This window comes from Haemorhous mexicanus, chromosome 1, assembly GCF_027477595.1.
Source record: "Haemorhous mexicanus isolate bHaeMex1 chromosome 1, bHaeMex1.pri, whole genome shotgun sequence".
Classification (NCBI taxonomy): Eukaryota; Metazoa; Chordata; class Aves; order Passeriformes; family Fringillidae; genus Haemorhous; species Haemorhous mexicanus.
Window position 1 is genome coordinate 17,497,633 of NC_082341.1, and position 26,828 is coordinate 17,524,460.

A 26,828-nucleotide genomic window follows, 5' to 3' on the forward strand; every position below is an offset into this window, starting at 1 on the left:
TGCTGTTTATGTTTGACATTGAAGGATCAAATCCCTGATCTTCCAAAGGCTTCTGTTTGGCTTTGGGCCGGTCAGGAGACTTTTCTGGTTCACATGAAGTAAAGTCCCAAGTAGAGCTGCTGTAGTGCAGTACTGAATGAGCTTAAGCCTTAACAACTTGAATTACCAGCAGGTACAGTGATGCACTTATGCAGATGAAGTGATGTGTCTAGTCTCTAAATGACCTCATTTTCTTGTTTTTAGAACAGAAATGAGCATATTCTATTTATGTTGCAAAGTTCAGTAGTTTCAGTAAGAGAAGATCAACCTCATGGTTACATTCAGTAGAGAGCAGGTATAAGATGCCCTGTCCCACTGCTCAGCGCAAAAGCAGTAAAGCTCTTACTCAGTATTGTAGCTGCAGCCTGGAGTAGCCTAGTCAACATAGAGGTTTGCCATAGGGACAAAGAAGCTGTGGAAAAATGGTTGTTCTCTTGGGTGGTTTGGTCAATTTTAACTGTGTTCCTTGTAGAGTTAATAATTTTTTGATTCAAGTCATAGTCTCTGGCTGCAGTGGAGAAAAACACTATGAAGGGAAGGAAATCTGTAGGTAGTTTCAGGGCTGGTAGAAGTTTCAAGTGTGGAGCATCAGTTTATTGAAATGGGGTCTGTGCAGGTGATTTTGGTGATTTTTACATTATGCAGTGGTTTTGGTTTTCTTGAAGCCTTCTGCAAAGCTATTTCACATGTAAATACATTTGTGCTTACACTGTGGTGAAAGTGTAGTGGAAACTATCTGGTATCTTGTGTGTTTGGTTATTCTTGAAATAAAAAAGAGTACAAACTTCATTGGCACTCATTCTGATTTTTGCTGTAGTGTACTTAGCTGGGGACAGAGATGGCATTTCTAATTGTCCTCTCCCTGTTTGTAGGAAGCAGAGTGGGTCATGGGGCAGCTTGTAGTCTTGGATCTGAAGAAATTCCTATAGGTTGAAAGAGCCAGTATAAGCCAGCCCTTGACAGCTGGTGACTATGCAAGGTGCTCTTACCACTTCTGTTAGACTGCTGAGAAGATTTGTGTATCTTGCATGAAATAACCTCAAACATTTCTTCAATGCTGGGGAGCAGAAGCATGCTTTGTCTCCTGTCTCCGATATTTCTAGATTACACTGTAAGGTGAGGACAGAGAATTTCCTAATCCTAACAAGCAATGACAGAACAAGCAGAGAAGGAAAATTTCCAGTTTAGCTAAATTAAGATCACATGATATTTTGCTGTTGTGCTTGCTACCAGCCCTGCAGATGTTTCCTTTCTTTGCAGTTTAAGGATGTAGCTGTTAAGAGGGGAGGCTTTTGCTAATGGGTCTATAAGAAAACAAGGAAGCTCTCAGTTTCTTTTTGTTGTTAATGTTTTTCTGACTGAATTTAATATTATGAACTCCACGTTGTTATTATGAATAGCAAAAATCAAGATACAAACAAAACACATCATGAAAATAGTTTGCATCTCTGTTTTGTGAAGTTTTTCGTTATATGATTTTTACTTTGTGTCTTAGTGCTGTTGCGTGAAATGGGCTGTTACTCTGTGCCAGTATAAATTATTATCTGAAGTGCACTTAATTAACTTTGTAAAGAATGCCAGTCAATTAGTACAGTTCTTAGATGTGTACAAGCAAATATGTGTATATATGTACACACACAACATAGTATACTTAATTTTGTGTGTATATATGTATATGAAACTAAAATAGACATATGGTAGATGAATGAATTGAAATATGCTACACTTGGTACTGTGTAGACTTTAAAGCATTGTTCAAAAGGTCCAGCTATCAGAACTACCGTATGAGAAAACCAGAGCTTGCGCCGTCTCAAAAAAGAAAAAAGTTACTTTCAGTCTAGGCAGCACTTAGTAAGTTGGTATTTTCCTTACTTCGAAGTAGAACTCTTTCTTAATCTCACCTGGCCTGGGAAGCTGAAAGCTGCTTTTGTTGAAGCAAGTAGGTTTAGCTAGATGCAGTTTGCAGAACCACTTGGGGTGTTACTGCTTTTAATGCAGAGCCAGGTAAACTGAAAAATTTTCAATTGAACAGACACATTGAGGGGGCATTTTTGAGATCATCCTTGCTGTAGATAGCCTTCAGCTTTTCTTTTTGGGTCTTGTGGTGAGACTGACGTGAGCACCAACTGCTTTACAGAGCTGCCTTTCATGTGCAGTAGAGTGCAGTAGGCAAGTTTGAGCTGTGTAGTAATAACATGCACACATGGAGGTTTTTACTGTTTGTTTTCTGTGTACGCCTTGACCTTTATGAGAACTGAAATCCTTTATCTTGAAAATGCTGTTTCTCCTTTGAATGACTGTGTTTACTACAATGCTGGTACTACAGAAGTAGACAGAAAGTACACAGAAACATGTATCCCTCTGTCCTGCTTCCAAGCCCAAGCCAGCTCTGTTGTCTCCATGGTGCTTGACAGAATTTTATGTTTCCTTCCCTGTGCCTCCCAGCCATCTGCCATGCTGGCACAGATGCTTGGCTTTTGAAAGGTCGCAGATTTCCCACTTACTTCATGCACTGAGAGTAGTTATGTTTTGCCATCCTAGTTGCCTTTCTCCTTACCTGGTCTTAGTTTAAGGATATGATTTATGTATTTTATTGAATTCATTTATTCAGTCCTGAGATGCACATCAGGGTTTGGTGTCCTCGCTAACCTCTGCTGCAGACAAGCAGCTACTGCATTTGTTACTGAGCTATACCAGCTTCTATTGCATCTGGGTGAGATTCCCAGTCCTGAAAGACAGGTAGGTTTGCTCCCAGGATGATGTCCTAACACATGCCTGAATTCAGTTTGGTTAGTCCACCAAAAAGAACCCAGGCTTAGTGCCATAATGGTGTGTTAAAGTGATAAGAGGTGAGCTCCTGTGAGGGACTTGCCTAGACTGTGGTCACTCCATCAGGGGATACTCACATCTTTATTGCTTTCCCTTGTTCTGAGTTGTCTCACTGGGGGTCTCTGCAAGATCCATGAGGGGGCTAAGAGAGGGAGAGCAGCTCATGGAGACCACCTTGCTGTTGCTGGTGGCTGCTTGAGTCCCACCTCACCAACCCAGGTGAGCAGCAAACAGGAGGAATGGCATTGCCTGTCTTCCCCTTAGTCTTATTGTGATCACTAATAATCTGTTTTCCTGTTGTTTGATATTGAACCATTAATTGTAGTGAAAGTCTCTACTTGTAGTCATAAAAGATATGCATCTTGTTCCTAGTGGTAGTTGAACTCATAGTTTGTTTGCCTCTATTGCCCTTTCCAGTTAGTGCCTGCCACTCAGCTGCAATACAAGAGAAATGTTAGTGTTGGGGTGTCAGCAAATATCCTGCTCTTCATGCATGGATTACCCTTGCCTGGTAAGGGATGGATAGGAGCCCCAGTGATTCTGGTGCTTTCCCTGAGTTTGGGAGTTGAAGTCTTCCTCTGGAAACTTATTTTTTGTTTCCCTTCTCCCCCTCCTGCACTTCACAAAGAACTGTAGCGTGGGAGAAGAGCTGTGTCCCCAGTTCCAAAACCAGACAGCAGTGACCCCAGAGTGAGGGCCCTGACTAGACCAGCTTTTTCTGTCTCTGTTAATCCTATCTACTGATGGTTTTATGTATGTGGACTCAGGCTGTGTTTTATCTCCATATCTCATCTTGTGGTGAGTGTGGTTCTGTAGCTGTTTGATCTTTTAGAGCTTTGAGGGTTTGTTTACATCTGCATCTCCAGTTTCAGGTGCTTCATGGTGAGGCAGCCTCCTCTTGGTAACTACTGAAAACAGGCTCAGCAGTTACAAGCACTGAGCAACCAAATCCTTCCTGCAGCTTTCTTAACTATATAGCACTGAAGTGGCCAGGATACCTTCTGTCTCATGCTCCAAGGGTCTCGCTACCAGTAAGAGATCTGTTGTGTGGGATCCATTTCCCTGTGGCCCATTCTACAAAGAGGAATGGGCCACAGGGAAATGTGGCCCATTTAGAGATGTTCTGGGGTAGGAAACTCTTCTGTGCTTCAGTACATCTGTGTCTCAAACTGCCTGATTTTTCTATTTGGGTAACACTCTTTAACAGCGTCACTCTGTAAATAAAGGCTTTCTCAGTGGAGTGAACTAATTTCACTTCTCTGTATCAGCACATAGTAAATGTCAGCAGTCACATAAATATATGGCTGAAACTGTTAGGTTGAGTATATTGTGTTGTGAATCTGTATTGCATTTTAGTTTTATGTTGAGAGTTCAGCTCATTATTGGATTGAGGGAAACTTATTTTAAATTACAGTGATTTATTTCTGCTTGGCAAATTTCACTTTGATAGGTGTTGATTACATTCAGCCATGCCCAAGTAATGTTTGTATTTCTAAAAGGTAGGCAAGAAAAAGGACGTACTTTTGGATTGAAGTAGGTAGAGCACGTAGGTAGTAACAGTTACTTATTCTTTATTATCTGACATCAGCTTAAATCTATACATTTATAGATTTAGCATTTAACATTATTCATTTTTTTTAACCTTGTTGCTTGCTTAGTGTGACGGGTGACGCTGGAGTAGCATGCAAAAATGAATGCTCCAGTTTGACACTAAAAAATACTGAAACATTTGGGATAATTGTTAATTAACTGTGTACGCTAATTTTGATGTTAATAAAGAAGGGACAGCTTTGGTATTATGCATGCACTGCTGCATTCATCTTTGGAATTCAGCTGAGAGTTTTTTAACAAGTCTAGCATGTACAGCTGTTAAATATTCAGTTGGTATTTTTCTCATGTTTTTTGATTTGTTTTTTTTTTTTTTTTTTGGCCTCTTGCTTTCTGTGGATTCTAGATGACCTTTTTTATAGTGCCAGTTACCATCCACAATCTTACATTGAGGATTTTTACAGATTTCCTCATATCTCACCAATTTGGCAGACTGATTTCTACCATCTTGTGGTTTTGGAGAACACTGTTGATTATACAACAAGGACATAAAACGATGAAACACTTCTTTGAGGGGAGGACACTATCAGTATATATGCTGACAGGTTTTATTTCCTGCCTGAATTTCTGTCTCTGTCAACATCCTACCTATTCAGGGCAAGATTACAAATTTTGGTAAACATAAGAGTCAGTCAGAAGTTTAGGCAAGTGGGTATTGGACACAGAAGCCTAAAATTATTTGGGTTTGGGATTTTCTGTGTTCTGGTTTTCCTGCTGGTCTCTTTGCAGTGATTTTTTTTCAGTAAGAAATAAATGTATTTTCTGAGGCTAAAAATGATGGACCTGATTTATTTGTTTTGAGAAGAAGGGTGTGTTCTGAATACCAGGAAGATGGATTTACTTAATGTCAACTTTGTGTCAGTAATTACTTTTCTTCAGCTGGGAATAACTTCTGTGTAAGATGTTGTTTGTACATTCCAGTTTGATTTAAAGATACATTACAAGTTACCTCACTACATCTTTAGACTGTTTCAGTACTTGATCATAGTATTGGACTTTATAAATGTGACCTATTTCACTTGAAATTTTGGTTTATTAGCTTGAGGACTGAAAGAAAGACTCAATTTACACCTGGGGGAGTGATCCTGCTTCTCAGGTGCTACTAAGATAAAATACGGTCTTTGTATGCTCTATGTGCCTTCCTATGCTGCAAATAAGATGTAGATAATGTATCTCAGAAAAGGTTGTATAATCTTTTATATGGCTGCCTTGTAGGTAAATTTTTTTCTATATATTCTGTAGGCTTAGCCAGAAAAAGACCTTTTTATTTCTTCTTTGTTAGCTTTTTAAAGAATCTATTTTGTTGTCACATTAAATAAGGCAAGACTGTCCTAGAAAAGCCTTTTTCTCTGCAATAGCAGATATTTACCAGGGCAGTTAGCTAAGTGATAGTGACTGACTACAAAAATGGGGAAAGCAGATGACCCTATTCAAGAAATATCCCTGTTTTCAAGTCAGTCCAGCTATATTAGAGCATTTGGAATATCCTTTCTGTGTCTCAGGAAGATTTAAGGGATTAATAACTATATTTTTCCTCTGGCTTATGTCAGTAGTTACTGCAAAGCCCTAAACATCATACATATGATGGCTGTTGAATCAGTAAATCGGGCAACATCAGCTCATTTTCTATTCAGCACATGTCAGTCTAGCTGAACGGCTCTATCAGGTATCACTTTTCTCGGTAGACAAGCTAAAAGTTGCACATTTGCTAGGTGCAGCTGAAGCAGGTGCTGCTTAGCACAGGCTGTCTCCATGTTGTGACTGAGGTACTGATAGATAAGTCCCCTGGATGGTCTGGTGGTGGGGGAGGTTGGTTGGTTGGTTTGAGAGTTGGGGATTTTTTTGTTTGTTTTAGTTTGCTTTTTAAATATAGATGTAGGTTCTGAAAAATGTAGTGTGGGAAACCCTTACATCTACAATGAGACTTTTATTTACGTAATTGATTTGTGAAGCCTTCTGTCTGGTAAAAAACACATAAACCAAAACAGTCTAAAAAGGTAGCAAATCTGGATGCCAGTCCCATGCTCCATTTCTTTAGAAATATTTTTGAATTTGGGTACTGAACACAAAATAAAGATAGAAATTGATTGCTTGTACAAACTTTAAAAGGGCTCGAATGATTTTACCAGAATAGATGGTACAATGTATCAGTTATTTCTTGTGTTCACAATTTTTCACCTATGAAGACAGTGTTCAGAACTTAGACCATACCTGTTTATCTGTTTAGACTAGATGACTATTTATAGCTTCGCTTGCAGTTGCCTACAACTGTCATGCAAGGATTTTTAGCTTGTACAGTACTGTACATTGAGGTCTGTAAATTCACCAGAAGATTAAAAATTAGAGGGGTTTTAGAGAGCATGCAGGCTGGATGTGTTTGCTTTTTTCGTTGTTATTTTAGACTTATATAATGGGAAACTATTGCTTTGAGACTTACTTTTAATTTGAAATAATATTATTTACAAACGTAGTGCTACTTACTGATTTCACATAATTCTGTTACTGCATGTTAAGCTGCCAGTGATTCATGTAGTTTTTTATAGTGCCATCTGATTTTTCATGGATGCTTTCATTGCTCAGAAAGAAGGGTTAAATACAATATTAAAAACAAGGTTTACATTTTACAGTGCATTTAAGCATCTGTTGTATGTCCTTGCAATTGCATAGAACAGGAAATGATGCTTTGAGATACTTTGTGCAGAAACCTTGTACAAAAAATTCCCCAGGGAAATGATGGTTGAATCATTTTTAGTAGCCTGGGATTCTTCAGTCCTTGAACTCGATTGTATGCATTCTGACTTAGATTTTGGGGACTGAATTTATAGAGAAATAAACATACAGGTCTTCAGTAAGGACTATGGCACAGTGATCTTTGGTTTGTTTGATCTTCCATGAAAATGAAGCATTCATTTCTCATTTCTTATAATGCAAATGACTCTACCCAAAAGACAGATTCTCTTATGGATATGAGATACTTATGTATTTGTAACTTGATATTTGATTTGCAAGGAGAACTGTAGGGACTTTGCCTTCAGTAGTGTGTACTTGTTTGTGCTAAACATCATCTGTTTCTTGCTTGATGTCTTGCATCCTTGTTTTGTTTATGCATTTGAGAACTTCTCTTGTTCCTTTTTAAAGCTTTTTCTGGCAAGGGATATTCTGGTGTGTGTGCTGTGGTTGAAAGTGTCAGAGGGTTACTGAACAGATGTTGATTCTCTTTGTAAATCAGATTCTTGCTTGATCGAAGTGGTGGCTGAAAGTTGCTATTACTGAATATGTCTCACATTTATTACTGATACTGCTGGCTTTTCCTGTTACCCTGTTGGCCTTGCAGGGGGTCCAAGGCTGGCATGAAGTTCACCTTTCCCTTTTAGTGTGCTCTTTAAAGAAATAATTATTTGACTGTAGGTTTATGAGTAACTTCTGTTTCAGTAACTTGTGAATGCTAAACATTTAAATTAAATTACAAGGAGATTAGAGGTTCTCTTGCTACACTGAAATGCTGAAACTCCTGTTTCTAAAAGCTAGTGAAGTTCTCTGTATGGGTCTGTTTTGAACTGAGGTTGCAGTACTTCTTTATGTAAATTATAGTCTTCAGTTGTTATACATACTAAAACTACCTTTTGAATAATTAAGGAGGTTTTTGTTAGAATAAAGATGGAAGTCTATTGAAGACTTAGATTTTTTCAGTGCTACATTAAAGCTTGCTGTTTACCTATTTCTAACTATGGGTATTTGCTTATGGATATTTTTCAGTATCTGTGGTTGTTGGATCATTTGAAACTTTGCATCATGTGTTGTGTATAAAAATCTGAGAGAAGAAACAAAAGGTTGCAAGGGAATATTAAATAGATGGGTTGCTGTGAGTCACTTGATGGAGGAAATCACTGTCATTTTTTAGAGGCCAGTGATATTTTTCTTACTAGGAGCTATTTCTTTTGCCAGTTTACTAGGATCAAGATGTTCTTACTGGCTCCAGTTTCTGCATGTGTCCTGAGATTGAAAGCCTGAAAAACGACATTTATATGTGCAGATCTGATAAAATGCTCTTGTGTTCAGAAGCTGAACAGAGTGGCTAGGAACACCTCAATAACAAACTCCATCCTTAGGCTAAAGGATTATGTAAATTTTACTAATCTTTGCATTGTTTGAACTTCAAACTCAAGCCTCTCATCTTGGCAGTTCTGCAGTGCTCACTAATTTTTTGTTCATTAGTCATCTAATTGCAGAGTCTTCTTGGTTTCACACTAGTGCTTTAAAACATGAATGAAGATGATAGATGGGGACAGACTAGGCTGAGATGGAGTCCTTGATATTTATAACTGTTCTTTCCAGAATCTGCCATTAATTCTTCCAGGCTGTTTGGAAGAGGAGGCTGTCAGGCTGCTCTGGTTTCTCCATATTTTGTTATTCCTGAAGCAGCTCCATTTCTTGGCTTGGCTGTAGTGTCCATTTGTATGTTTTTTTCTAGCTGAAAACAGAGTTGTTGGAGGTAGGGAGGCTGGTCTTTGGAGCACTTGCTGCTAGTATTTGCTGGTTCTCCCTGCTGGACAAAAGCAAGATGTGGGTTTCTGAGGACAGACTGTAGCATTTGTGGACAAATGCGTTGTGTTTTACACACCTGAATGCAAAATGTTGTTCTGGTGGATTAACTCTCACTAAGGAGCTGCAGTGTTTTCCTTGTAGTAATGTGTTGGTCTCCTTGTGGTTAGAGTGGAAATGCTCTGTGTTCTCTGTAGATGTTGGTTGTAGCTGGCTGAGTCCACTTTGCCAACTAGCACTGCAGTTTGAGATTCCAGCTCTAAGACTGAAGCAAAAGAGAATATTTTGGAGTAGGACAGGGAGAAACCGAGCAGTAAATTCTGGCACTGATCAGCCAGTTGCTGAGCCACAGCAGCGGAGCTACTGGAGGACAAGAAGACTATTATTTCTGTTTGAATACCCTTTGAATAGGCTATAGGCTCTGGTATCTAAATTTGTTTCACGCATCGTTGAACTAGAATCTTTAGAGGAGGGTCATAGAATTTTGCATGCTTTCTTTGTGTCTCCTGCCTTTGAGTGCTGGTGTGGCACTCACTTAGAAAGTTGAGATGGAAGATATTATATAAGGCTGAGAAAGTAGATATTTTATTGTGTTGCTTGAGTCATAGGTATATAAAATTACCCATAAGAAAAAAAACCCACCCAAGATTGCTTATTTCTGTAAGAGAGGAAGGATTGCAGTAGGACTGTAAAAGGAAAGGAGACTTTTTTAACTTTTGTGTTTAGAATTTGCATACTGAAATGTTCAGAGACAATAGCTAAGGATGGAAAAAGCAAAGGTGAAGTAATAGATATGACTAGAGAAAAATGTCTTGCTGGAGAAGTCTAACCAATTGCATGTTCTGTTTTACTTGCATTAAGTGAGGAGGTAGTAGTTAAGAAAATCATCCCTGAATTGCGTGGGAAGGAGAACTTTGTTTTGTACTTGAGTATGTGAGATACATACAACCAGAAATGGGGTCCCGGAAGTCACATGTTTATCTCTAAATAGAAGGCAAATAAAACATGCAAGCTGTGTGCATTTCTTATGGTTCCTTCAAGTCTTTCATTTTTGAATGCTGATGTTTTTAGTTTTTAACCTCATTTAAAATTTAAGTGTTATTCTATATGCAGTATGACCAGAGGTGCAATGGTGTAAAGGGTGCTGCTTTAGCATACACATTTAAAAGTACTAGTGATCATCAAGTTATTTTGGTTATGGGGGGAGAAACTCGATTTTCAAGTGTACAGGCATGTCTGGGAGTTCTTACTTTTGTTTTCTTTCTATTTTTCAATGATCCAAATTAAAACTCCTCTCTATCTTTTTCTCTTTTAGGCATCAAAAAATAAAGATGGCAAAGAGCAGAGTGAAGCTATATCACCATCGGAGGAGGAAGAAACTTTCTCTTGGCCTGGTCCTAAAACTGTCGTGCTAAGGAGGACATCTCAGGGTTTTGGCTTCACCTTAAGACACTTCATAGTTTACCCTCCGGAATCTGCAGTTCAGTTTTCTTTTAAAGTAAGTGGAATTGTTAGTGAAGCCCTTTATATAAAGCCTTGTACCTTTTAGGGTCATAAATCCCACTTACTTGAAAGTAAATGTGTTTATAGATCTGTCTTACACAGATGAAAGATCCCCTTTTAAGGTGGGTGGGGTCATGACATTGTTTAATAGCTGTTTGCTGGTCTGTTCCAATAAAATGGAATTGACTGAGTTTGTCAGTCAAAAATAATTGTTATGGATAATTAGAAAATAGGTATCATGGATAGGAACAGTGGTCATTGCTGAACAGGTAAGTATTTCTCTGTAGATTCTTTTTGCCCAAAGCCAGTGTCATTACTTAGTCTGTACCTGTTCTGAAGTGTAGGTGTGAAGGGTAGGATGTTTGGGTTTTGTTGCTGTTGTCATTCCTCTCCCCAGTAGAAGTTTGTCACACCACTGCATTAAGAGATGAAGAAGAATCTTTGTCTTGGTTTCTAGCTGATTATCCTAAACTCAGTTGTATGTTAGAAAGACAGACTGTGTTTCAGTGTTACATTCTTTCTGCTGAAAAGAGGATCTGCAGTTGAGATGAATACAAACAAGATATATACTGGTCTCCATTAAAAGACAACTTTCTTAAAGTATTTTACGTTTTTTTTATATTTAAAACAAGAATATCTGAATGTTAAGTAGCTAATTGGTCTTCCTTGCTCAAAGCATGTACATGTACTTTTTTATGACTGAAGCTTTTGAAAGTTGCTGTGATATGGGGTGTTGAGAAAAAGTCCATTTAATAATGAGAGGAATTTGAAAATTGAGAGAGGCTATTTCTTAGTGAGTTCAAATAACATTTGCTAATTTTAAAGGCATCAAGTGTAATAGCTTTCATGAGCCATGCTACCCCTCAGTTTTGCTTTTGCTTTTCCAGTTAGGCAGAAGAATAAATTTTTACCAAGCTGGGGAATGGGTGGTGACACTTTCTGGAAAGAGCATGAAGTGAATTGACTCACGTGTCTCTGCAAGTGTCTTCCGGTAAAGTTGTCTGTCTTTGCCTGCCCTTGGTGGCTGTAAGATTTCTTTTGAAGTAGAAAAAGCTTTGCAGAAGAAAGTTGGCACATTATTCCAGTTTACCTCAGTTATTCAGACTTCACTTGAGTGCCCAAATTTTTTTCCTTGACAAGGAGTGACTGAAGTTACATGGAAGTGAAACTGTTAGCAGTATCAGGTGATCCCAACATTGCTGTCATTGAGCACAGGTAATAGCAGTCTCTGGTTGAATTCAGTGTGAAACAGAGGAAGGAGGGTGGGGAAGCCTTAGCCTTGAGCAGAAGAAATTACATGTACTTGTTAGCATCTCTGAACAAGAGCCCCTATTTGTGCTGAGGGTGAAAATAAACAGCATAAGCAGGATTAGCTTCCTTAACTAAGAAGTGACTGGATATGTTCTGGAAAAAAGCCATCACTAAATGTCTCTGAGGGAGTCAATATGTTTTTCACATGCAAAAGGAGACAGGCATAAGGGAAGGCCATTATAAAAATGAAATATCAGTCCTTCCTCTCCAGTTCATGTCTGATGGTTTGAGAGACCCAAGCAGTTCGTAGTGAGCCCAGCACCTTGTCTTGAAGCTCCTAACTCCCTCTTTTTCTGCAAGAGAGATCTTCATGCCTTAATTTTTTATTCTGTTTCTTCTGTGACATGTTAGAATCTGGTTCATTCATTCTTATTTCTGTCTGGTTTTGAAAAGGAAATAATGAGAGGATTGGATACTGTAACACCTTTATTCATGGATTCAGTTACATATAAAGACGGTAAGGTTCTTTTGGACAGAGCTCTTGTCCTGAGCTGTTATATTGACCTGAACAGTTATATTCATTAACCTGAATGGTTATATGCTCTTCTCTTCCTTTTAATGTCCATGAGGTGAAGCAGAAAAAAAGTACAGGTGTTACTACTGATGAGTATTCATAAGGTGGCTTTTGTAGAAATTTATGTACTTGAGTTACGGTACAAAAGAATGAAGTTCACCTATTGTCAGCCTGATCTAATATGAGGCAAATCTGATTTCTCAGCTGTTCAGCAGGATCTTTGATCAGATAAGGTTACCAGCTAATTACAGTCTCTGACATTGATTGTAAGCTCAAGTGTCAGTCCTCTCTCTTTCCTCATTGATCAAAATTGTAAGTGCCTCAGAAGTCACAGATGTTTCATTTTGCATTCCTGAAAGGGAGTATAATAACAATGACTATGATTTGGTTTTCTGACTATTTTTAATCTTGTAAGTAGCCTTGTCCCTCCTTCACACCTGAGGATGCAGCCACTACTGATATAAGACAGAGATTACAGCTGGATGTTGAACATGCCCTTTACATAACAGCTGGAGTCATTCAACCCTTGACCTGTTTCCCAGAGCCACAGCCCCTTTGTTATCACAAGTGCTGGTCCTTTCCCTCTAGATCAGTGCAGAAGTCTCTATTGTTTACCTGTGGGTAAAAAGCATTCTAGCTTCTTTAATTTTATTGTTTGTTAATTCCTCCCTGCCCCTTCCCCCCCATCCCCCAAGGTAAGCTTGCCCTACAATCTCTTAAATTTTACGCAAATTAGCATAAACTAGTAGAGGTAGTGAAAAGAAAGAAAAATATCTAAAATATCTATCTATGCTTTTGAACAATCTTTCCACATTCTTGTGGATGTATATGTTTTTGATTTTTTTAATACCTCCTGTAGGTTCCCATTCAGAAATACTGATGAAAATGTCTCCATTCAAAGTTCTGCTCCTGTTGCTTGTGTTTTGCATGTTTGAAAAAGCTATTAATGAGTCAGTTGGAATCCTGTGGGAAGAGGAGGACAAGATTCTTCACAAGGGGGAATAGTAGCATCTCAAGAACATAGAGTATAATATTCTTAGCCTGCAGGGTGTGGTAAAGATCACACCACAGCTGTATATTCCATGGGAATTGGAAGATAAGGTTTCTATATGCTGGAGGATGCTGCTGCTTGGAAAGCCACTGAAGTGAATTTTCTGGGAAGCAAAGAACTGCATGCCAGAGGATGTATTTGAGTGGAGAAGAGTGGGCATTACTTCATAAAATGTATCATCTGTTCTCTGGTTAGATGTGTTTGAGGTGATGAGCTTTTAAATTTTGAGAAGTTCAGTGTTCTAGCTGTTAGTCTAATAAAACCTTTGTTCAATTGTAAAGCCTTTTTGTTTATTGTCTGAAGAATTTGCTGCAAGGAAGGACATCTAGGCAGATCTGCCTCCAAGATGTGGCTGACTGCTCTGAGTCCTAAAACACTCTTGTCTTGATACATAAACTCCTTATAGGACTTCAGGTGATTCTTTTATTAGTGACACCCTTTCCCCATGTGAAAATGATTGGTTATGATCAATGCGGGGAATTGTCTCTGCATATTTTAAAATGGAATGCTAGTATGTTGCATTTTGATTATCTATATTTTTATTATATATAAAAATAAAATATTTTAATGTCTAATTCATTTAGCATTCCATATGTATGTAGTAGGGCAGGTCTAGGTCAAATTCAGGGTATTTTGCTAAGTTCTACTGTCTTTTCATGGTTCCTGCATAAAACAACTATTTAAGTACAAATCAAGGGTCTCTTTCTCACCTTAATTAACTAACTTACAAACACTGTGATAGGTTATGGTAAAAACTGTTGTCTGGTCAGTCTCTTGGGAGGGACAGCCCTGTGTGAAAAATGACCTTGGAAATTGAGGGTGTGATTTGGCACATTTCATTTTGGCAGAAGTACATGTGCTTCTGTGGGGACACACACCAAACTGGGAATAGCTACACATTCAGGAATGACCCATTTATGTATTGTGCTTGCCTCCTTTCCCTTAAGAAAGTGAATATGGAATATGTAGAAGATTTCTTAAGCTAGCATTGCAAAAAGCGAGTGTTGTATAATGCCTTTAACATTAGGTGTTCATTAGGATTTGTTAGAAACACACAGTTTCTGCATGTGATGTTTGTTCTCCTAAGTTCATTTGCCTGAGAAGCAAGTAAGTGATAAATTCTTCTTGTCAGGTATGGATTCAGCATATACTGACATTTTGCTGTGTGTAAGGGGTGAATGTGGGAGGGAAAGCTGGTTTCAAAACACTTGTGTTATAAAGCATTCACTCCATTTTTCGAAGCCTGATCTCATTGGCTTGATACCATGAAAAAATAATGTTTTGCAGCTGTCTTTGGTGACAGAACTTTGCATGACCAGTGACAAAACTGACAAAACCCACTGCAGTATTTCATAAATTATGGTATTTCTACATTGGCTAAATTTTCTCTTAAAAAAATATTTGTTATATAGCATCAAACCAAGTAGCTTCCCATACATGTAACTCAGATTTTTCAGATTAAGAGTTTTAATATTTCAAGTCCTTAAGATGTCTTTTCACTTGACAGATAGGGCCACAACTCAGAATGTGCAGAAGTTGCCCGTGTCTAATTCTGGGCTGCTGATTGTAGTTCAAAACCAACTGACTGTTAGACAGAGCTCCAAGAATAAGCAGTCATGGTACCTTCTAGTGTGCCATTTTTACCAAAGTATAGAGCAGACAGGACTGTCCAACTTAGAGATACCCTGTTTGGGCAGCAATAACAATTATCATGGCTTTTTAAAAGTAGACTGTATGCTAGATTTTTATTAATTTCGTGTTTTGGATTTGGGAGAGTTCTTTTATTCTTTATTTCTTTGTGCCTTAAAGTTATCTTTCAAATATCTTTCAAAGCTCCAGCAGAACTTTGTATGCCTTGTAAGAAATTTCTTGCTGCTAGGACAGACTTGTCTTTTCCTCACCATTATGCAGTGTTCATATCTGCATCTTATTTCCTCTCTTTCTTCAAGTCTTTCTCTCTTGAATGGATTGCTCAGGTCAGTGTGTAGTTGCTTGAGCTTATATAATTTGAAAAACATAGTTATTTTGTATTTAAAGCAAAATCACTAGAAATTTTGAGTTAGTCCATCTAAAAGTAGGAGGAAATATCCAGGTGAAAATTATTTCTGTGGTCATTTGCTTGCTCCTTTTTTCCTTCAGGACAAAGCTGTTCTAATTAGCTGAGTAGTTAGAAATATTTTTCGAATACTACCTATTAGTCTCAGAAATCGTATTTGATTAAGTTTTATTACTCTGTGAAGTTTAGAAAGCAAGCAGGTATTTTCCTAGTTAGATAATTTTGCTGCTTAAGTGGTATAACTTCTTAGGCAAGGTTAACCGTGATCTTCATACCAAAATGTTGACAAGAAAGTAACATAAGTTATATATATAAATATATGTATATAGTTTAAGCATGCCATTTTCCCCCATTACTTTCCAGATGTGTGATTTTTGGGATCAGTGAGCAGGAGGAGACTCTTCAAGGTTGTTACTAAGTAGTGTTTGGGGTACATGTTTTGCTCTCCTAGTAGTAGTAGTGCTGAAGGCAAAACAAACTTGCTTCAATTTTCAGGAAGCTTATTCAGACACTGCTTACAAAATATTTTGTATCTCTTGCACATGTAGCTTTAAATGGTGAGGTGATTAAAGTGTAACCTTTACTGCCTGGCTTTCAGGGTGAAACATGCTTACAACAACACTGAGTGCAGTATGAGCCTTCATGGTAGTATTTCATGGGGTTTAGTACATTTGTTTTCATATAATCCTGTTCATGTTGTTTCAGTGGGAATGTTTCATAGATTGTGATTAGTTGTCTTTAAAATAGCTATTACTCTACATTCTCAGAATAAGAGCCTTAGTTCTCTAAGTTAAAGAGTTGTGGAGAAAGTAGGAGGTACCAAAATACAGACTTAACCTTTACCAGTTCACTTCAAGTCTTTGTATCTTAGAGCTGCCTATGCATTTTTTTTCCATTTATTGAATTTTTAATATGCACTCTTTCTTCCTCTTTAGGATGAAGAGAATGGGAATAGACAAGGTATGTCTTATTTTTACTGTCTTATAGATCCAGTATATTGAATGCTTCAGCTGTGTAATAGACTTGAATTGCTACCTAAGAGCTTGAAATTTAAAATCACTTCAGTGTAAGCATCAAGCTCATTGATCAGTCACTTAATTCTAGGTTATGCCAGCCAGCTCCCCTCCATTTTCCTGGCTTTCTCCCTCTCACGTTGCCTTTGTCTGCTTTCTTTCTTAATTCATTCCATAAATGTATTTTTTATAAATTTATGCTAAATCTCCATCCCAGTTAATTGAAGTTTCTCTTTGACATTTAGCTATTTTCTCATCCATGCTTCCTTTTTGCTGATGTCTTACTTTTCCGTTAAAGAGTAAAAAATATGTTGATTTGAGAAAGATGGTTTCCAGGTTGGGAACCCATTCCCACTTTCTGTTTCCCCAGTCTGTCCTGATGGTGAGGTACAGGGGCAGTGGGATTATGTGCATTGGGAGTGCCTCTGCAGGGTTCCCTTGGTGCTCTGCCTGCCTGCCTGCCACAGCAGTGCAGCTGGCTGGGGGACAGCATGGGCTGAGTGCTGCTTCTGGTGGTGGCTTCTCATTTGTAGCAAAGCGTGGGACCTTCTTTCAGTGTGCCTTTAAGTACCTCCTTTAGTTGGAAGACAAAGAATATGTGCGAATTCCCATTTCCATTTACTTTGTGTAGCTGTGATATATTAGAAGCATTCTGGGAAATACAAATTTATTTGAACTTTCTTTCTTTTCTCTTGGAAGCAGATGGATTCATCCATTGCAGCCTCCTAGTTTTACTCAGCTGTCATCACCTGTGTGTTAAACAGTGAAAAGTTAATCTCTTCCTCCTTCTTATCACGCCCTAAACTTGAAGCATCCTTTATCTGTTTTGACTTATGAAAAGGCAGGTTCCTTTAGGAAGGGAAGGGAGTTGACTTGTGCCAAACCAGTATGGAAGACACCACATGTGGTCTAGAGAAAAAAGTTCTGTGGTGTTCTTGTTTTTACAGGGAGAGCTCAGGCAGCTAAAGATGTAATATAGGTCTGTTTATCTAAAATGTTATTTGAGAGGTATTTTTCAGTAGAGAAACAGCAGTGAATAAATGTTTGGTTCACCATGAGACCTGTCAAGGTGGAAAGAAGATTACTTTCTGGAAATTTTATGTAGATTCTAAACCCATGAATCATAGTTCAACTATTGCTTATTTATAGCATCATGGTATGTTGTATGCCTTGAAATACAGATCAGAGGGCACAAATGCCCTGAAAGTTAACAGCATTCTCATGAAGGAGACAAGGTTGGACTTGTCCCCCTGGAAAGAGAAGAAACGACTGTGAGGCAGAGCTTGTAGATGTCAGTAAAAATTAACCTGCCAGTTTTGTGTATTAAACTTTTGAAAACAGCAAAATGGGATGAAGTGTGTTAGATGCTTTCCTCCAGCATTTGACTTGATCTTCGGGGGATATAGGGTGGGTGAAACTCTTTATGTACATTGCTGCAGGTTGCCTGTTCCCAAATAAGTGGAGTACGCAGCCTGTGCGGTGAAAGTGAGGACAAACGCATGTCTTATTTCACATGTTCGCAGCAGTGCTGTTTGTTCAGCAGCAGCAGGTGGGGCAGGAGTTCCGTGCAGGGTTATCCCGGGATTGCTGGAGCGCTGCGCAGCCGGAGCTCGGCACCGAGCCGCTCCCGTGGGAACGGCGCGTCCGGGGCCGGACGCTGGAGCCACCTGGTGGCGGGTCCCCGCATTGCAGTCAGAGTGGGAGAACTGTGAAGCCCTGCCGAAATTAACTGAAAGCACCCTATTGAGAAACACTTTTCTTTTCAAGTTTGTACGTGATAATTCACTTAATTCGCTTGATCTTTCCTCTCTGAAAAACTAAGCAAAGGGCATCCAAGCATTTTGTTTTTGTGTAGCAGTGTGTGCCAGTACCGAAGTGCCTTTTTTTGTGTCAGTTTTCAGTGAAAATTTATAATTACCTGCCCTTTATGCTATGCCCTTGTCATAGATTAAGCTTACCTGTTAAAAATGAGGGTTCCGTATCAAATTCAGCATTTATATATTTGGTTAGGCGTGTGGATTAAAGCATCTCTATTGCTATTGCCTTTCATTGAGACCACTTGAATATTTTTCCAAAGGATCAAAGCGCCTAATTAAGTCTAGAGGGCAGAAGATAAAAGCATGTACCCTATTTGATGTATTCAAACAGTGAAAGAAATATTTTTATATATTTTAGGTTCTGGTATAGAATTCTAGTATATAGTTAGATCAAGCTCCTGGCTTGCATTAATCTTCCTTTTGGTAAGCAGTAAAGTTTCTAAGCGTTTATAATGAAAGGTAATGCCAATTGGTCCAGGAGAGCTCTTAACTAGGAATGGCACCAGAGGGAGATGATGACCTAAAAGCAAGATTGGGTTGTCAGGCAAAGGAGTTAGGATGCTGTGATGATGCTCATAGTCCAACAGCAGGGACAGAAAGGGACCACCTCAGCTGTGCTCATGAACAAGAGAGAGCCTACAGGACAACAGCATGGAGCACTTGTGCCTTTTCCAGGAGCTCGCTGAAGCCCCTGCACACCCACACAGAGGGTGGTGGGATATCCCACAGGAGAGGGCCAGGGTGCTGCAGTGAATGAGTAGAGACACTTGGGGAAGAACAGGTTGGGAGACCATAGGGGTTGAGTTGCCTTTGTGGTCCAGTTGTGAGGACAGCAGGGATGCGTGGAGCTCTGGCTTGGGATGGATGAGGCTTAGAGCCTGTGGCCAGGATTTGTGGGCAGTGTTTTGGTGGGTGTCTGCTGCTGCCCTCCCGTGGAAGAAGTAGCCAAGGCTTTCTTCAGACAAGCCATAGAGGCTTCAAATATGCACATGCTGCTTCTTGAGGGAGACTTTAGCATCCTGTTATCTCCTGGAAGGGTATCACAACAGATTTACCCTGAATATTTTGTAGTTATTATTTTAAGGTTATCAGTTATTTTCCTGCTTTCACTGCTCCAGGTTGTTGATCTTAAGCCAAGTAGCTGAAAGGCTTCTCTAACCAGGTGCATTTTATCAGAAGATACAGATTTTCCACAATGGATTCATTGGTCACTGGTTGGAAACTTTTGTCAGCTTCTGCTTTTCAGAGAATCTCTGTTATACTGACCAGCCTGTATTATGTATTTCTTGGAGTTGTCACTCCCAGAAATAACTTGGAGTATTTATTTTGTGTGTTTTGAGAGTGTCTTGCTGTCAGTTTGCCATTCTTCCTATTTTCTGGAGTTGCCCTCTTTCAATACTCATTTATTTAAGTGGTATCTCACAGGTAGAAGTCTTCCAGGAGAGCATATTAGGAATATTTGGAGCCAGACTGAAAAATACCTATACCTATTAAAAACCTAACATTCTTATTAAAAACTTGCACCGAATTAGGTATGTCAAGACCTAATGAGTGGAGCTGGAGGAAAAGTTCATGCCATTTGATTTGATTGTGCATTTAATATTATTCTATATCTTGTTTTCCTTCAAACATTACTTAAACTGTAAATGCCAAAACACAGGTTTTGTACGTATGAAAGTAGTTTCTTGTAAATTGTCCTAAACACGTTTTCCTTTAAAAAGTTTTGGCTTGGTGATTGTGATCAAAGTGAACAGTAATAAGCATAAAGTAATACACTGAAAGAGATTTTATCTTTCAATAGAACGAAGATGTAGAAGTACCTGTAGCAACTAGGAGCTCCTTTTCCCATAAAAGTAAAAGTCAACCTTAGGTATATTATTCAGTGTATTTTTCTGTAGAGACCCAGTGTATGCTTGTTTATGAGACCTTAGACATGTTTTCACTGAGAAGTCTAGAACATTAAATTTTATCACCAGGCATGTGCCTAAATGTGTATAAAAGTTTCTACCCTTCAATTGTCTATGCTGAATAGTTGCAATTTATTACCTGTCCTTCTTCAGCTCTGTGCAAGTCTGCTTTGGCAGGGTAGAGCCTTTGAAAGAAGGGTGGAAAAAACACAGGAAAAGGTTTTTTTTCCCTGCATTACTGCTGCTTACATAAGGCCTGGAGGTTTTAATATTTCATTTCTATTAACAGACTGTTGATTTCTGTAATGTAGTTTGTGTTCTCCCAGGATTTAATTTAATCCCATGTTTTTTAACGTTGTGATGTATCGGCTCAGTCTGTTATGAAACAAACATATTGTGCCTGTGATGATGGGAACAAGGTAGGTAAGAACAAGAGGATGAACGTGAAAGCAAGTATGTGGAGAGGTCATAGATGGCTGGGGTGTTAGGGTCCAAGGCATATGATAGTAGAAATAGGAGTAAAAGACAAGAGGTGTTGAAGAGTAGTGCTTAAGGATAGTGCGACAGTAAATTGCCCTTTTTTGTGGATTTTTGATCCAAGTTAATTTTTTAACACCTAACTGTTGAGAATGCTAAAAGAGGGCTCACAGTTTTCCACTGAGACCAGAGTCTGATGATTCCTTGTTCCCTTATAGTACATCTAGAATATCTAATGGATTCCTTTTCCAGCTTGTCACATGTATAATGTTCTTCAGTGGTTTCTGTTGAGTTCAAATCATCTTTGATTTTGAATAAAAACATGAAGTGTAATTCCCAAGGATTTAAGGGAGAGTCCATAGATTGACCACTTGAGATAAAAATTGTATTGCTCTATGCTTATCTAATGACTATAGTAAATCCTCTAGACTAATCATAGATTAAATTTTAAACTTAAAAAGGTTTCATTTGAGAGAATTGAATGAAGTCATAGTAATGGCAAATAATGCAATGAGAACACAGTTTTGGAGAGTTTGTAAGTAAGCTGAACCTGTGTTACATATTTTCCATAACATTGCCAAATTATTTTCTCATCTTCTCCCCCTACCTTGGCACGTAGATAGGGTTGAGGTTGTATTAGTCAAATGGTTTACAGAAAAGTAAGCAAAAGAAGAAATTGCATTTTGGAGTTGCCTAATCAAAATGCCAGAGGTGCTTTGAGAAATAAGAATGTAATTTTCCTGTGTTAGAGAGTTGAATGCCAAGTGTTTTTCTGCTAAATGACTCAACAGCACTAATTTACTTATCACATTCTTTCAGAGACTCATCCCTGGCACTGTATTTCAGCTGGTGTTTTTCAGTTGAGTTGCTTTGAGCTTGACAGTGGGTGAAATAAGCTCTGTTGGGACTGGGCTTGAGACCTCTGGGCTCTTTTTCCAGAGTGGATTGCTAGTGGAGAAATGCTTACTATGTATGAAATTCACTTTAGAATGCAGATTATAATATGCTGAATGATCTGTAGTTGGCCTCCCTCAGTTAGATGTAATCCTGACAGGTTTGTGATTTATATTTAATTAAATATAACCTTAGTTAATAAATGTAAGTTCTGCTGTAGTTTCAGTAACCTTTTTTGAGTAGTTTGGGAAATTATTAACAGGCTTTTGTTTGAATAATCAATTTGAAGCATTTGCCATGCTGTATCTGTTCCCCTCCCTTTGCCTGAAAGGCATCCCAGGAATCAGTGTCACTCAGCATTGTTGAACCAGTGGAGCTCAGATGCCTTGGATACCCAAAAGCATACTTGTAGATCTTCATGCTCAAGAGGAATGTTCCTCCTGCTTCAGTCAGAGAAAGATGTGCATAAGAGCCTGTCTTAATTGATTAATCTGAGGTGTTTCATGAGGCTGATTTCATAAATGTAAAAGTGAAAGTTCTTCTTTTGCTATCTGCTGAGCATAGGGCTGGGAGTAAAAATGTTCTACAAGAAGCTGTTTTACAAACATCTGTAGACTTTATTGAATCCCTGTGTTATTAGGATTTCTGAGCACTGTTCAGCTGTCCTGAGCAGAAGAGGTTTTTTTTCTCCCCTTGAGGAAGAGGAGCAATGGCAGGTTTTAAGTAGTGGCTAGTTGGAGAGACTTTGTAAGAAAATATGTACTATACTGTGTTTCAACACTTGCTGGCTTGTGTTCTGCAGGTCAAAAGGAAGGGCTCTGTCAGCAGTAGCACTTTAGCATGAGATTTGTTTTTTCTTTTTTCCTTTCCCATTCACAATGTCAAGGTTATACTTTTCATAGTATTTATGACTCAGATGTTTTAATCTGTGCTTTATATCAAAAGGTTAATGACTTCAGAGAAATGAAGTGCTTGTTGCTATGTTGTAGTGTGTTGGTAGATTAGATAGCATAACTTATGCCATGTCATTTTGTTTTCCAGGTGAATCATAGAGCAGTACAGTAGTACTGTCTGGTCTGCAGGGAGTAATTTAAAAACCAAGTCATGGTTACTGCATTTGGTACAATGCTAGTTATGTTTTTTGTACCAGCTGTATTTCAAACTAGATTTTTAGGGGATGAAACTAGAATTAGCACCTAGATAAAATTAATTTCTGTGTCAAATTTGGGAGAGTTAGGAGAAGCTTTGTGTAATATCACCCCCCAGATGTAAGTCAGTTTTAAATGTTACCTAGTCTTAATTCTACTGTTCTGTTTAAAAGTAGGAATTTTTTTTTTTAATATTTCCTTTTATCGGGGAGAGCATGTTTGAATTCTGTTATTTTGTAAATGTGATGGTTACTAGTGCAACATATTCCCCTCTGCCACTTGTGGCCTCTTAAACATTTGTCAGGAAAGCTTCCTTGTTACTTTGCAATGGGAGACTTGTTTTCTCCTGTCAGATCCAGGCAGTATAAAGGTTAGATCATGAATGATTCCATGATATGTGCTATGAATAAAGTCTTTATTTTGCAGTCATTTGAATAAATGTTAAAACAAGGTGCTAATTTTAGTTTCTAGATTTTACTGTGATTGCTGTGGTTATTGTAGGTGGCATGTAGTCTCTGATTTATTAGAAGATTTGCATAGAATTATGAAAAAGCATATTGGCTCAGAAAAACCTTGTTTCAATAAATGGGTTTTCTATATTTGTCTTGCATTTGATTTACACATGTTAATGCTTCTTCAGGCTACTTTTTCTTAACTTTGGTTGTCTAGACTAAGGACCTTATTATTAAGACTCACCTGATTCCTTACTATCCTTGTTTAAGCCAATAAATGTTTGTCTTGAGCCTTCTTGGTACTTGGGGATTTATTTTTCTTTCCTTATTTCTGATGATGCTGAATCTCTGATTAAAAGTTCAGACACTAGTTTGCTTACTCTAAAGTTATTTTTTCATTTGGATAGCATCATTGAAGGGAGTCATTGCGCTGCAAGCAGTATTTTAGTTGTACTGTTGGCAAAACTATACTATTGCCTAGACAAAAACTTGCCTTTGAATCTATACTGACTGATGGCCATTTACTCATGCTGGAAATTTTCATTTGCTTACAAAAGTGATACAGGAAAGGACAACCTGATGGGCTTTTCAGTTTCTGATCAGCTGAGTTGTGTACTTACCAACTTTAGTTTCTTTTTTTCTTTTTATTGCCCTAATGTAAGACTACGTATCTCTTTATATCTACATTTAAGGGGGAATGAAGTGCAAATGAAGTTCTTTCACAGAAACTGTGCTTTTCATCTGTGCTGTTTCCTTGCATATGTGAATGTATTACTGGCAGCTCACACTTTGTTCTTTGTATTTGCGTGATGTCTTATTTTTCATTTGTCATTGAAGATTTGGGAGAAATTGTTGTATTTACAGGTAGCCTGCAATGTAATGCTCAATTAAAAAGTATGTTGTTTTGTTTACAAAAATATGGAGAAGGAGGACGGAGGCAAATTCATATGCAGTAATGAGCACTGAAAAAGCACAAATAAGGCTTATATGTCTTACAAACTAGAGGTCTGGGGTACTTTTACTGTTCTTTGTTGTATCACCTTGTCAGGAATTGCTGGCATGCTCCAAAAAATTGGTCTTTTCAGTATTAGAAACAAAAATCATGAATCCTGACAGTATGTAGTCCAGAGCTGGAGAATTTAATGTAAAAACCTTGGCTGTGATATTCTGTTCTAGATTGTGGTGTTTGGAGGATGGGCAGATTAGGCTCTCATTTCTAGGCAGCATCTTGCTTTTGCATGATAATTGGGTGCAGACAGGACCACAGGGAGACTTAGGCATAATTAAATCAGAGTGTAGTGACTGTTAAATTTTGAGACATGAGGTGAGTTATTAGATAATCCATTTTACTTGAGATTTATTTCTATGATGATTGAGTACACATTTTCAAGATGTATTCCCCTCAGCTGGTGAAAAAGTACTGTTAGCTTCTACTGTCAAAATATACTGCTTAGCTTTGCTTGAGTTTCAAACTCCAAGTATAAATGTACATTGAGGTTATGTATTCAAGGAAGTTCATTTCTATGTTACAGATTAAAAAAGATTTGGTTTGTATCCAAATGTGGAGAAAGATCAAGGAGAAGTGGAGAACACATATTTATCTACCAGAGCTTGAGAATTCTAAAATTTCTTCTTGTTTCTACTTGTATTTGGATAGTGCTGAATTGTGAAATGAATGTGCAAATGCAATCAACATTTTGAACCTTTTATCCTAATTTTTTCCCCTTAAATTGATTTTTTGTGTAGTGATTCATCTTTTTTAGGAAGTAAGAATGACTGTTTAATATAGCCTCCTTCTGCAAGTAGGACAAAGAGCCAAGTTTAATGTGCAATTAGCTTTCTGAATTGATTGATAAAATAGCTGTAGAAATGTGAAGTGAATGCCCATAATGTGCCTGGTGTAGCTGACAGGCAGGTCAGAAGTCAGATGTCAGGGAAGGCTGCAGTTTCTTGTCTCCATAATTGTGGCAAGTTTCCCTTCTTACTCAGAAGTGGGAAGTGTATTAAAGGAGTTCTGTGTTGCATAGTGAATGGGAGTAGCTTTATCTGCCTGACCTCTTGATTTGCATGTTCAGGTACGGACAAGGCATAAAGCAGCCCTTGAGTGTTAAGCAAACTAGCAGTAGGTCACTAACATTTTTTTGAAAGTGTTTTATAAAGGAAGCTGAAGTGTGATGAATTAAATGTGCCATGGAAGCTGTATTACTTTTATTTTTCTGACCACTTTAGGAAATGTATGTGTCTTTAGTAAAAGATAAGTGGCAACACTGGGAAGGATGTTTGGTGGTCCTAGAAAAGGTCATATTTTAATGTAATTCTTGTAAGCGGTTGAAGCAACCTTTTGTTCATGGCATCTGGGTAGATTAATCTTGGAGCTTCTCTAAACTTGCTGAAATGTTTCTGGCTTTTTAAAGGACAAGACCCATCACATGTTCAGTGTCTATTTAAATCTGCAGATTAAAAATGACAGATATTAACTTTGGCTCACAAAGAGCATTTTGTATGTCTTGTAGCTGTATTCTGCTAATCAAATTTTAAGTATATGGGGACTGAGCTGCCAGCTGGAGTTTCTTGATTTGTAATTCAGTTGCTTTATATATAGTATTTATCTGATTCTATCAAATAAACTTTTTGATTATTTGCTCCCAATCTGGAACTATTTTGAGAAGGCCATTTAGAGTCATATGAGCGAGCCATTTTGTTGAACTGCTTTATGGTAAAATGGCAGCACACTGAGGATCTGTACAATAAAGGCATTAGGCTAAAACCAGGATCTGAAAAATTGAATCAGAGTCACAGGGTGGTCTGGTTTTTTGCAGTTTATTAAAGTTTTTAAAATGAACTTTGCCCACATGGAAACTGAACTAAAAAAAAAAAGAGGTTAAGGGGGCATCTTTTTTATATTCAGTAAATACTACTGTGATTTATTAAACATTTTAGGTGAAATATTTAAAGCTGTGGGGAAAATACTTCTTCCAAAAGTAGGGCCATATGTGCCTGAGTCAAAGGCCAGTCATTTCAGAAATGGTTAGAACCTAATAATGCCAGTTTTAAGGAGTTTCTTTTATCAGCAGTGCCAGTTTTAGTCAATGCCTTTTTTCTCTCATGCTGTTCCTTCCTTTCCTGCAGTTTAAGCTCCTCTCTCTCTACTAAGCCAGGGTTTCCTGCTAAACTGGAGCACAGACCCAGCTTATTTTTGTGCCGTGTCCGTTCCCTGGGCTGGCTCCTCACGTAGCCTCCAAAGGTGGCACTTCCTTAGCTGGGAGTGTGCAATAGGGATAGAAACTGGAGCCAGGAGTTGGGAGTGGCCAAGGCTGTCAAAGCCAGCTCTGGCACTGTAAGACTGTGTGTATCTGGCTGTAGCCTTTCAGGTTCTGCCCATGCTTCTGTGAGCACTGGACCATGCAGGGCCATAATGGAAGCATATATTTATTTATTTATTTTTCATTATTTCTGGGTAGTTTTCTATGTGAATATTTGGGTCTTTTGGGGGTCTGGTTTTGGTTTTTTAACTTCAGTGGCATAATAATTCCATCGGTGAAGCTGTGTGCATGCTGTAAAATAGCTTGCTCCAGCTGTGTGCAAATGTAGGACAGCTACACTGTATTGCAGCCTGCTGTATAACTGTGGAGTTTGGTTTTTTTTACTGTACACATTCCCACCCTCC

General features: G+C 38.3%; 1 protein-coding gene across 3 annotated transcripts in view; it reads left to right on the forward strand.

Annotated features, from left to right (window-relative positions):
• ARHGAP21 (Rho GTPase activating protein 21) overlaps positions 1-26,828 on the forward strand; it is a 113,224-nt gene that overhangs the window by 36,255 nt on the left and 50,141 nt on the right. For all 3 annotated transcript variants that reach the window (XM_059841799.1, XM_059841789.1, XM_059841806.1), the window contains 2 exons: positions 10,334-10,516; positions 16,389-16,413. In XM_059841799.1, the coding sequence (XP_059697782.1) occupies positions 10,334-10,516; positions 16,389-16,413 (208 nt within the window). The remainder of the gene's footprint in view (positions 1-10,333; positions 10,517-16,388; positions 16,414-26,828) is intronic.